This window comes from Salmo trutta, chromosome 12 (genome assembly GCF_901001165.1).
Source record: "Salmo trutta chromosome 12, fSalTru1.1, whole genome shotgun sequence".
NCBI classification, from domain to species: Eukaryota; Metazoa; Chordata; class Actinopteri; order Salmoniformes; family Salmonidae; genus Salmo; species Salmo trutta.
This window is the reverse complement of record NC_042968.1, coordinates 68775663-68788666: the sequence shown is the minus strand read 5'-3', so window position 1 is coordinate 68788666 and position 13004 is coordinate 68775663. Positions and strand designations below refer to the sequence as shown.

General features: G+C 47.5%; 1 protein-coding gene across 5 annotated transcripts in view; it reads right to left on the bottom strand.

Moving 5' to 3' along the window:
• LOC115204065 (mediator of RNA polymerase II transcription subunit 13-like) overlaps positions 1-13004 on the bottom strand; it is a 120657-nt gene that overhangs the window by 38177 nt on the left and 69476 nt on the right. For all 5 annotated transcript variants that reach the window (XM_029769335.1, XM_029769334.1, XM_029769338.1 and 2 more), the window contains exons 3-4: positions 10661-10745; positions 9891-9974 (exon numbers count right to left, since the gene is read on the bottom strand). In XM_029769335.1, coding sequence (XP_029625195.1) covers positions 9891-9974; positions 10661-10745 — 169 coding nt within the window. The remainder of the gene's footprint in view (positions 1-9890; positions 9975-10660; positions 10746-13004) is intronic.

Below are 13004 nucleotides of genomic sequence, written 5' to 3'. Positions count from 1 at the left end.
TGATCCACACAACTCTACCCTACACTTAGAAAAAAAGGTTCCAAATGGGTTCTTCGGCTGGTCCCATAGGATAACCCTTTTTGGTTCTAGGTACAACCCTTTTGGTTCCAGGTAGAACTTCCATGTAGAGCACTCTGTGGAAATGGTTCTACATAGAACTCAAAAGGCTTCTACTTGGAATCAAAAAGGGTTCTTCAAAGAGTTGTCATATGGCAGTGGTCACCAACCAGTTGATTGCGATCGACTGTTTGATCTCCAAGGCATTCGTAGTCGTTCACCAAACATTTCTGTAAAAAACAACAATGATAAAACCTAGCATTCCTATTTTTGTTTGTTTGTTTAGCGCTGTTGCTGATAGGGGCACTTGGTTCAGCAGCCCTAGCACCACAAAGTCAGTGTTCCCATTTCGAACCATTTCATGTGTCTGAAGGTAAAACTCTGGATACTTGGCAGGCCCAGAGAACAAATATATCTCAAATCACCATGCCTGTGCAAATGTCCTCGAGCCATAGGCTGTAAAATAGAAGCCTCGAGCGCACAGCAAAGTTGACACTGTGAGATTTCAAAACTTTTTAAACCCTGACTAAAGAGAGACTAAATGAATACAGCAAAGAGCTGCTGTTTTTATAAGTAAATTCATGTTTAAGTTGCTATTCAGGACTGTCAACACTATTATAAGCCATAAAATGCATGCTCTCCCTACTTCCACTCACGCTACAACCAGCACTGCAGTTACAATGAACGAGTAGCCTATTGCAAAGTGTTTCCATAAGCTTGAGTTGTTATTATTAGCGGCTGTGTCTTTTTTAATATTGAGGAATATTTTACTTTCTCTGGTCCTAGGAGTAACATGAACTGGTGCATGAGGCAGAAATAATGCACTGCGAATTGAGTTTCGCCATCAACTTGAAGACTGTGTACCCTTTTCTTAGCAGAGGGAGGAAGAGAGGAGGGACGTGAGTCGGGTGAGAGGCAGTTTCATCGCTGCTCCCTCCCTCCCTCAGGCTGACCATCAGATCCAGGCCATCAGTCCAGTAAAATTTAAAAAGCTAATTATTATGCTCATTGTCACAGAAAATGTCATACTCTTCGGCGAATATGTCGTATGGGAGATAGAAGGACCAAGGCGCAGCGGGATTGTGGACACTCATGTTTATTAAAGGAAACATGTAAGGCATCCACTTGAACAAAAAAAACAACAATAAACAGTACTTACAATGTGATGGTGTGGCAGGCTAAAACCAACGCAGTACACACAAACAATTCCCCACAACCCCAAAGACAAACACACACACACCTATATAGGACTTCCAATCAAAGGCAACTATACACACCTGCCTTCAATTGGAAGTCCCAATCATCAACATTAAACAAACACAAACCACCTGCCACATCCTGACCTAGACTAAGCAATATGCCCTCTGCTGGTCAGGACGTGACAGTACCCCCCTCTCAAGGTGCAGACTCCGGGATGCACCTAAAAAAGAAAAACACAAGAAAATCCCCAATACCCCAACAAACAATACCCCCTAAACAAAAAGGGAGGGAAGGGAGGGTGGCTGCCGTCACCGACGGCACTGTGCTACACCCTCCCTCCCCAACCCACCTATCCTGGAGGTGGCTCAGGTGCTGGCCGTTCCAGGCAGTCGGGGCAGTCCGGCCAGTCTGGCGGCTCGGGACAGTCGGGGCAGTCTGGCAGCTCGGGGCAGTCTGGCAGCTCGGGGCAGTCTGGCAGCTCGGGACAGTCGGGGCAGTCTGGCAGCTCGGGACAGTCGGGGCAGTCTGGCAGCTCGGGGCAGTCTGGCAGCTCGGGACAGTCGGGGCAGTCTGGCAGCTCGGGACAGTCGGGGCAGTCTGGCAGCTCGGGACAGTCTGGGCAGTCTGGCAGCTCGGGACGGTCTGGCAGTTCAGGGCAGTCTGGCCACGCCGGCAGTTCAGGGCAGTCTGGCCACGCCGGCAGTTCAGGGCAGTCTGGCCACGCCGGCAGTTCAGGGCAGTCTGGCCACTCCGGCAGTTCAGGGCAGTCTGGCCACTCCGGCAGTTCAGGGCAGTCTGGCCACTCCGGCAGTTCAGGGCAGTCTGGCCACTCCGGCAATTCAGGGCAGTCTGGCCACTCCGGCAGTTCAGCGCAGTCTGGCCACTCCGGCAGTTCAGCGCAGTCTGGCCACTCCGGCAGTTCAGCGCAGTCTGGCCACTCCGGCAGTTCAGCGCAGTCTGACCTCTCTGGCGACTGTTGACTGGCGGGCAGCTCTGGCGACTGTTGACTGGCGGGCAGCTCTGGCGACTGTTGACTGGCGGGCAGCTCTGACGACTGACTGGCGGGCAGCTCTGACGACTGACTGGCGGGCAGCTCTGACGACTGTTGACTGGCGGGCAGCTCTGACGACTGTTGACTGGCGGGCAGCTCTGACGACTGTTGACTGGCGGGCAGCTCTGACGACTGTTGACTGGCGGGCAGCTCTGACGACTGTTGACTGGCGGGCAGCTCTGACGCCGTTAAACAGCCCTTGTGCCCCCCCCTAAAAAAATCTTGGGGGTGCCTCTCGGTCTCCCTTACCCGTCGTGTCTCCCAGTCCTCATACCACCGCCTCTCTGCCTTGGCTGCTTCTATTTCCCACTGCGGGCGGCGATACTCCCCAGCCTGATGCCAAGGTCCGGCCCCGTCCAGAACTTCCTCCCAAGTCCACTTCTCCCGCCAGTCCAACTCGAACGCCGTCTGCTCCTTCCTCTGCTGCTTGGTCCTTGAGTGGTGGGGAATTCTGTCACAGAAAATGTCATACTCTTCGGCGAATATGTCGTATGGGAGATAGAAGGACCAAGGCGCAGCGGGATTGTGGACACTCATGTTTATTAAAGGAAACATGTAAGGCATCCACTTGAACAAAAAAAAACAATAAACAGTACTTACAATGTGACGGTGTGGCAGGCTAAAACCAACGCAGTGCACACAAACAATTCCCCACAACCCCAAAGACAAACACACACACCTATATAGGACTTCCAATCAAAGGCAACTATACACACCTGCCTTCAATTGGAAGTCCCAATCATCAACATTAAACAAACACAAACCACCTGCCACATCCTGACCTAGACTAAGCAATATGCCCTCTGCTGGTCAGGACGTGACACTCATTCATTCAGCTGTGCCTCACAAGTAATACAACAAATGATTTATTACCAGTGTGATAATTTACCTAAAATAATTTTGAAAGATAATTTCAAAATGGTCTGAAAATATCAACGTTGACAGGACAATTCAAGCAGAGCCAATATGCAGTGATAATCTATTGGGCCTATGTTAATGTTGCATAAGCTTATGTTTTTTAAGTCATGATTTTAAAAAACTCTGAGCGGTAGAGCTTGGCTTGCTTTTGGGCACGGAAAGTGATCTGAAGTCAGAAAAGGTTGGTGCCCCCTGTCCTATGGGGACAGCTTAAGAACCCTTTTAGTTTCTCGGTTTCTGTTCTAAGAGTGTACGAGTGTATCACCACGAAAACCGTTGCATGCACATGCCTGCGCTGCTCCAGGAGCCCTACACACACACCTGCACATGTACACACACACTCAAGATCACACACACTCAAGATCACACACACACAAACACACGCCAGGCTTATCTCAGAGCGAGCCCCCCTCATCCCTTAGCAGTGTGCCACAATCACTGAGGCAGTCAAGCCAGCAGAATGAACTGCCAGTGATCTGTTCCATCCTCTCAGCCACACGCAATGGGAAACAATTAACATGCCACTCTGAGATGCATCTCTCTGGATGTGAAGCGGAGGGGGAGGAAGGATGCGGGAGAGAGAGGGGAGGGAGGGAGAAAGGGACGAGAGACAGAGGGGCGAGAGACAAGGGATGGGAGGGAGAGAGCTGGGAGACAGATTTGGGAAGGACGGAGGGGAGAGGGAGAGGAGAAAGAGGGGAAGAGAAGGGGAGGGAGAGAGTTCTTATTTTTTTTTTACTTTCCTGAGGTAGCGGCATGACCTTGTGATGTAGCCTGACAGCAAATGTCCGTTGCCAGGGAGATGGCTAATGTCTCAATGTCATTGGCTCCCTCCTGGCCGAGGGGAGAGGGGAGCGAGGGAAGCCATCCAGACAGCCTTACACCAGGAGCATCACGCATGCACACACACACACTGTAAAGACACATGCACACACACTGTAAAGACACATGCACACACACACACACACACTGTAAAGACACACGCATGCACATGCACACACACCAATATTTACACACACATTTGCAGTGTTGGTATGCAAAGAAAAATGTATTCTCACACACTACAAAACCCACATTGTACAGTACCTAAAAGGGGAATTCTTTGTCTGGCAAACAGAAACAGACAGTGAGTTGAGAGGACCAGAGAATAACTTTGCCCCTCACCACTGAATCGTGAACATACTGTACAGCATGCATATCACCATAAGCACAGAAAGAAATGCATATGAATGAAGGTAGTGCAACTGAATAAACGTCTATGTTTAGCATGCGTAGAGTACAGGAGAGGAGGAGAAGCCCTGCTGCCTGAGTCTTCAATACGCTCCAATCATTCAGCTGTCTCTGGTAATGCTTCGTTCTTATCTATGTCTTAACTCTCCACAGATATCTCTCTCTCCATCCCTCTATCTCTCCCTTTCACTCTCTCCCTTCTTCTCTCTCCCTCTCTCTGTTTCTCTTTCTCTCCCTCTCTTTCTTCCTCTCTCTCTCACTCCCTCGCTCTCTCTTTCTCCCTCAGCATCTGATGCAATCCGAAACCAACACACAATCTCTTCCTGACTCTCAGACACAAAGAGAGAGAAGAGAGGGAGTGTGTGCCATGCAAAGGGAGGGGGGCATATCTCCATAGATTTGCCAATCCTTCCCATGCCCTACAGGCACACAGGAATAAACACCAGAGACTCTGACAAAGCCAGCACCAAAGCCCGGAACACGGGCAGACAGGCGGATACAGCCCATTAGCGCCCCCTATGAGACAGAGAGGGGATAGCTTCTCAGTGGACGTGTATACAGGACAAGGCAGAGTAGGCACAAAGGAGACAGCAGCAGTAGCACACGCTCAACTGAGCAATGCTCCAATGTGCATGATGTCACTGATAGATGGGCCATGTGAAGGCTGAACCCTGTGAATTGTTTTGTGGGTTGGTCATGTCCAGTGCATCTGTCTGTGTGTGTGAGTGTGTGTGTGTGTGTGTGTGTGTGTGTGTGTGTGTGTGTGTGTGTGTGTGTGTGTGTGTGTGTGTGTGTGTGTGTGTGTGTGTGTGTGTGTGTGTGTGTGTGAGTAGGGGGGAGAGTAGTGTGTGTGCATGTTTTTTTTATTGGAATTTTAATTTCTGTTCAGACATGCCATTGTTCAATTGTTTGTGATCACCATTAAGAGTGAGTATATCTAGATGTGTGCGTTTGTGTTTGTGGCTGTGTGTCTGTCTGTCTTTCAGACTGGATGTTGAGGAATGGTGCAGTGTCCCCCCCCCTCTTTTTTGTCTCTCTCTCTCTCTGTCTCACTCTCCCTCTCTCTCTCTCTCTCTCTCTCTCTCTCTCTCTCTCTCTCTCTCTTTCTTTCAGTCTGTTCAATAATTCACAGGAAGGCAGTGGGGCAGGCTTGGCAGGGGGTGCGCCAGCTGACAGTGTGTTCAGACAAAGCTGTCAAACTGGAGAAGAATCACGTGGATGCAACAGTGGCTAACCCCCCCTATCCTCCTTATCTGTCCCCTCTTCACTAGCCATTCCTATGGCTGATTTCTGCCCCCCTTAGGACCCTCCCTCACACACACATGCAGATGTACGCAAACACACACACAGAGAGAGAGAGAGAGAGAGAGACACACACACACAAACACACACACACCCTGGCCTCTCAGAGCCCAGCATGGGGGTTAACCAAATTTGGTCTCTCTGGGAAAGGCCTGCACTCTCGAAGCCCCAGCCCCGCCCTCACAACCCCCTCCCCTTCTCAGGGGAAAGACAGCTCCTTATTGTTCTAAGGAGTGTCAAGCGGTGTCACATTTGTCCAACCCCCACAGCTCCAGCCCCCTTTTCAAAGCTTCAAAGAGCTGTATCCACCCTCCACTCTAGACACACATCATCATCATCACACAGCAGCAGCAACACACAGATTCCATCACTGTAACTCAACACATCTACCATTCCCCTTGTTCAGGACAGTTTCCTCTCCTCCTCCTTCGTCTCACTTCTTCACTCACTCACTTACTTGCTCCCGCTCCCGCACTCCTTCAGAGTGACAGAGTTCCTCCTCCTCCTCTCTGTCGTCCAGCTCTTCCCCAGAGCGGAGGCACGCAAGTGTTTTTCTTTTCTCTTTTCTGCTCTCCTCTCTCTGTCTCTCTCTCTCTTTCTCTCGCTCTCGCTCTTCTCTCTCATCATTTTCTCGTTGCACAGTCAAAGCAAAGACAATGCCGTCTTAATAGGCAAATTAATTAGCACGCCGCAATTTCACTCATTAAAAACTGAAACTAACTGCGGCACAATGAAGACAATGTTGGCACTAAACGCAGCGCAGAGGAAGACATGATTTAGAGAAGACATCCAGGACAGTTTAGGACTCCCACACACTTGAATTGTGATTGATTGGTGGAGCTGCCATAGCTCAAATGACTACGAGGCAATGCCAGTGTTCTTTTGTGAGGCTCGTTTTCTCAATTGGTTAGTTAGAAGATGTGTCTAAAACCATTACAACAAACAGAGGCTAAATGCATAGCCGTGGGAAGTAGGGGTGCTGAGGGTGCTGCAGCAAATATGTTTTTAGACAAATTTGCAATTTTATATATTTTTTTTAAATAGAAAGACCTTATTTACATGAGTATTCAGACCCTTTGCTATGAGACTAGAAATTGAGTCCTGTTTCCATTGATCATCCTTGAGATTCTTCTACAACTTAATTGAACTCCACCTGTGGTAAATTCAATTGATTGGACATGATTTGGAAAGGCACACACCTCTCTATATAAGGTCCCACAGTTGACAGTGCATGTCAGAGCAAAAACCAAGCCATGAGTTTGAAGGAATTGTCTGTAGCTCTGGAGAAGGGCACCAAAACATTTTTGCAGCATTGAAGCTCCCCAAGAACACAGTGGCCTCCATCATTCTTAAATGGAATCTCATCCTAGAGCTGGCCACCCGGCCAAACTGAGCAATCGGGGGAGAAGGGCCTTAGTCAGGGAGGTGACCAAGAACCCGATGGTCACTCTGACAGAGCTCTAGAGTTCCTCTGTGGATATAGGAGAACCTTCAAGAAGGACAACCATCTCTGCAGCACTCCACCAACCAGGGCTTTATGGTAGAGTGGCCAGACCGAAGCCACTCCTCAGTAAAAGGCACATAACAGCCCGCTTGGAGTTTGCCAAAAGGCACCTAAAAGACCCAGAACATGAGAAACAAGATTCTCTGGTCTGATGAAACCAAGATTGAACTCTTTGGCCTGAATGCCAAGTGTCACATCTGGAGGAAACTGGCACCAACCCTACGGTGAAGCATGGTGGTGGCAACATGCTGTGGGGATGTTTTTCAGCGGCAGGGACTGGGAGACTAGTCAATATCGAGAAAGATGATCAGAGCAAAGTACAGAGATCCTTGATGAAAACCTGCTCCAGAGCGCTCAGGACTTCAGACTGGGGTGAAGGTTCACCTTCCAACAGGACAATGACCCTAAGCACACAGCCAAGACAATGCAGGAGTGGCTTCGGGACAAGTCTCTGAATGTCCTTGAGTGGCCCAGCCAAAGCCCGGACTTGAACCCGATCAAACATCTCTGAAGAGACCTGAAAATAGCTGTGCACCTGACAGAGCTTGAGAGGATCTGCAAAGAAGAATGGGAGAAACTCCCCAAATACAGGTGTGACAAGCTTGTAGCATCATACCCAAGAAGACTCAAGGCTGTAATCGCTGCCAAAGGTGCTTCAACAAAGTACCGAGTAAAGGGTCTGAATAATTACGTAAATGGAAACAGGATGCACCTGAGCTCAATTTCTGTTTTTTTTTTTTATACATTTGCAAAAAAATGTAATTATTTTTTTTTAAATCGCATTGTCATTACGGTGTGTAGACTGATGAGAAAAATAAATAATTTCTTCAATTTTAGAACAAGGCTGTAACGTAACAAAATGTGGGGGTCTGAATACACTGTATATATAATGAGCACCCAGATGCTGCGTAGGCAACACAATAATATCAGACAGAGACAAGGCCCGCATTTATTTTTTGCGGCCGCCTTCCGCGTTGCCTACTATGTTGCAATATTAACATTCTCGACCTCTTGTTGATGCAAAATGTTTCAATATTCTCAGAATGTTTCCCAATTTTGGTAGGAAGCGCACGAGACAATGGCATTGTCATAGTACACTGTATATGCCATTCCTTCATATAGCCTATAGCAGGGGGTTGGCAACATTTTTCATATGATTCATATGATTGCCAATTTACAATTGATCCTACCATTTCTAAAGAGCTGCATGCCAGTTATGATTTTCATCTAAGCATTGTAGGCTGCTCAACTGTGCCCCCAAAAATGTCTAACTGCCCACAAACGGAATAATTGTAGCTGGCTACCTGTATCGAGGCGCTGATCATTCAGCGGCCTTAATGCGTAGATTTTCCTTTTGAATTTCATGATTTTCTTCATTCCTTGGTCGAGTTTGTTTGTCTTTATGTGTCCTCGTCGATTATAGGCCTAAGTAAGTCCTTTGATGTATGCCTTTTATTTCAATGCATTTACAGGATTTATCTGGCATAGTTTGCATTCACAGTCAGCTGTTTTTATGCTCCGGTTACTTTCACATTGATGTCGGTATTTGAAGTCGGCCTTGATAGCGTGTTTTATGCATCTATTTCATGTTGCACTGCATGCGTGTTCCACAAGTAAATGAGTTAATATAGCCTACTTCTCGCGGCTATGGCTGAGTGGGCTTTCTGGTCTCTCTCTCTCTCTCTCTCTCTCTCTCTCTCTCTCTCTCTCTCTCTCTCTCTCTCTCTCTCTCTCTCTCTCTCTAGTTCATATTTTCTGCATGCTGTGTCCTAGCCCTTGAAGGTGTCACACTCAATTCTTTCAACACCTTTGGAATTGTGCCACAGCGTGCATCTTTATCACTGGGAACCTCTCCACAGCTACATACCGTAGGAGAGGATCTCACTCCTAAAAACATGGATATGGAGAGTTCTCAAACTGCAACTCAATGTATTTGCATAATTGTAACTAATTAACAACTTAAGATGTGTCATGATCATCTCAATCCCTCTTGCGAGATGTCGTTGAGTTAAATCTTTCCTGTAACCAAGCAGATAGGAATATGTGTCTAATTTATGAACAGATGGAATTAAATCCATCTTACATAATGGGTATTTTTTTAAACCGTCAATAATGCACCAAACTTCAAGCTAAGCAAAAAGCGGAGTTAAAACAACAATTCCCCTCTCCTGTGCTCCTCTGCTCTGTATGTCTGACACGCACGCACGCACACACACAGCCACAAACCCCTCCTCTGCTCAGCTCTCACACCTCACCAACGTTCGCTACCCCTCTCTCAATAGTCTGACACTCAGGCAGTCTGGAGGACCAGTTCTCGCACTCTCACACACAGGAGCCGAACCGTCGTCTGTCTCACAGCACGAGCCTTTCCCACCTTTCCCACCTGCGAGCGCAGTGACATGATCCCAGGGGCTCACAGCCAGGTGCCGCGAGGCAGTCAGAGGTGTCACCACATCCCAGGCGGGGTGGGAGCAGCCGGCGCATGGCAACCATTCACACCGCCTGTCTGTCACACCCCCGGACCCAGCATCCCCCCAATGTCAATCTAGTTATCACCGTGTCAGAACAACGTGGCGGCGATGCTGTGAGGAGGTTGTGTGCGGGATTGAGAAGGATGGTTAAACTCACCTGGTGCCCATGTGCTTCTCCTCCAGCTCGTATGGCTTGACAAACCACTTCCCGATCCGCACAAAGTCCTTATCCATCAGACACCTGGGGGATGGTAGACATTAAACATCTGTATCACAGTATATATATATATATATATATATATATATATATATATATATATATATATATAATATACACACAAATGTACATGCACATAGACACATACTGTACATAGAGATTGGCACACACATACCCAATCAGGGAAGAACAGAGAATGGAATAGAATAGATTTGTTTTCATACCTGAACACTCACATCAATGGAGTTACACAGTACCATTAGATGACGACTCTATTTAAGGCTTTATGACAATGCAATATAGTGCAGAGGTATAGAGTTGGAAGAGAGGAGGAGGTAGACTCAAGGTAATAAGAAGGTTCATTCAGCTTGCCCCCCTATGATGATCATTGATGTTTAACTTAATTGAAACCAAATATGTGCTGGTTCATTTAGCAGATAGGGAGGCTTTACTGGAGTTATTGATTCAGTTCAGGTTTTAATTTGATTATTACTTCAAGTCTTTTAATCGTTGGTGGTCTCTATTTTTGTCAGCATTATTTCCTTAGCAATTGGTGGGAGTAGAAATGGTTATATGAGCAGAAATAGCCTATGACTAGAATGGGAATATTCAGCTTACTTTATGTGATACTTTACATATGACTATATGACATGGGATGAGCTGACAAGTCATTTTCAAAGTGGCTCATGGGAAATGTAATTGTACTGTACCTCTCCAGCAGGTTGTGAATGGCCTTGAACAGGAGGGTCCGGCATTCATATGACAGCCCACACTCCCATAGTCCCTCCTCAGCCACTGGAAGACAGGAAGAGAAAATGGATGGGTTAGCAACTGGTGGATACAGTGGAGTCAACACATTTCATACCATAGAAATGGAATGAATAGAATGGGCCTGGAACCTCTAACCCTGGCAATTTGACTGGAAAACAGATGGGTACACTCGCAATGGCTGCCTGGTATGGTGATGCAATCATTTCCATGGTAATATAGAACGTTCATTCAAATGACGCTAACTGATTTGCTCATGCAATGGAATGTATTTTTTGTCATGTCAGTTGAGTTGATTCAACAAATCTCAGCACAGATTGATGGGTACACTTCCTAATTTACTTCTTGCTTTGCTCCTACGTAAAAACTCAAATACAGGTTAAGAAAATGTAACGATCCAGGCGGCAGGGTTTGAAAATAAACAAATTCATTGGACCAGCGCCATTGATAACTACTACTAGTGCTGTTACTAACTAGCAATGTTAGTTGCATGTTTGCAAAGAGTTATGGTATATTAGAATCCCCTTGTCTTAACATGTGTCATTTTGAACTAAATTTCTTCCACAGAGAAAGATAGAGGACTCTTCTTTATATCTGTGCCAGTAATGGGTCTGTGACAGCATGGGCATTGCCATTGAGGCTACAACCCCTGGGAATCCCCACCCAGTTGACTATGTTAACTACTTTAAAATGGCAGAGGCATGGTGGAAGCTCTCAATGGCAATGTCCATGCTAAAACGGGTTATATCCATAATGAGTCCTCTATCTATCTCTATGCTTTGCTCCTATGGGAACACTCGCAATGGTCACCAGTCCACCCATTACCATTATGACTTGAATGGGGATGCCCGTTCTATTCATTCTATTTCTGTTCATACACTCAAACACATTGCACAGACACACAGGAGACATTCTCTATTGACTGTAATGCATGCCAAAAGCAGAGGAGGCTTCTAGGAAAACAGATGAATTTTACCCACAGACACAAGTATCTACATGTACTGTACACCCATCCACAGTCTGACTCATCAGATGCCCTGAACCATAGTTACAGTATCTTCCATACAAGTTAAACCACTGTGGAAGAACCTAGAAGTACACTTGCGTGCGCTGCATCTGTGTTTGTGTATCTGTGTGTGTATCTGTGTGTGTGTGTGTGTGTGTGTGTGTGTGTGTGTGTGTGTGTGTGTGTGTGTGTGTGTGTGTGTGTGTGTGTGTGTGTGTGTGTGTGTGTGTGTGTGTGTCTCTCTGTAAAGCTGTCAGGTCCACTGCACCAGCGCCACTGTCAACCCGTGTGCAGCTGTCAGCTCCAGTTAACCAGCGCTGGGAGAGACAGTGTGCTGCAGAGTGTGTGTATGTGTCTGTGTGTGTTTGTTTGTATGTGTGTGTCTGTAGGCCAGAGGCCACGCAGGGAGGCAGGAGAGGAGAGACAAGGAGAGGAGAGGCGGGCAGCACCACGCGCAGATGCCAGCCCTGACAGCCCAGCAGCGCTCAGGAGAGTCGTCAGGGCGACAGCGCTTAGTTCCAGTTCTTGCCATGTCAGCAGCCAGCTTAGAAGTGACTTGTGTGGAGTAGTGGATGGATCCTACCACTACTGGTTCCCCCGTTCTTCCTTCTTCCCAGAAGAGGAACGGCTACTGATAGCTCTAGTGTTTTTTGTTCTCTGCCTTACCTGGAGGGCGATTGGCAGGGATGGGAGGCTTGTGAGTGGGTGTTGTGTTTACTTACAGGGTGGTGGCAAACAAAAAGCACCGGGCGGGTACACGGGGGAAGGGAGCAATGGATGGGGGGAGGGAAAAAGCGACAGAGCACAGAGGAGGGGTGGAGGGCACATGGAGGATGATATTTATTTTTTCATTGGGGGTTGTGTTTTCTTGCTTTTTTGATATTTCCCTCCCTTTTTTCACACTGGAGTGAATGAAATTTCCTTACTCGCCAGAATTCCCGGGTAACCATGGCAACACTGGCTGTGAGAACACAGCTCCCCGGTATTCAATTCCACCGCCACCCCCCCTCTCTCTTCCTCCCTCCTTCTATCCTCTCCTTCTTCATCTGTTCTATTGCTTCCAACACCCCCACCCCCTTTCCTCCCTGTCTCTCCCTCCCTCCTCCCTCGTTCATTCCCGATCCAGGGCTCAAACAGGAAGCTTAGCTCCAGCCAGCTATTCTACAGGGAAGAGTGCTCCATGAGCGGAATGCCAACTCTCCAGAAAATCCAGCTCATTAGCTCGCCCCTTTCTCTCTCCAATCCCTTTTTCACAATGCCAATTCACCGCCAGTCGTCTT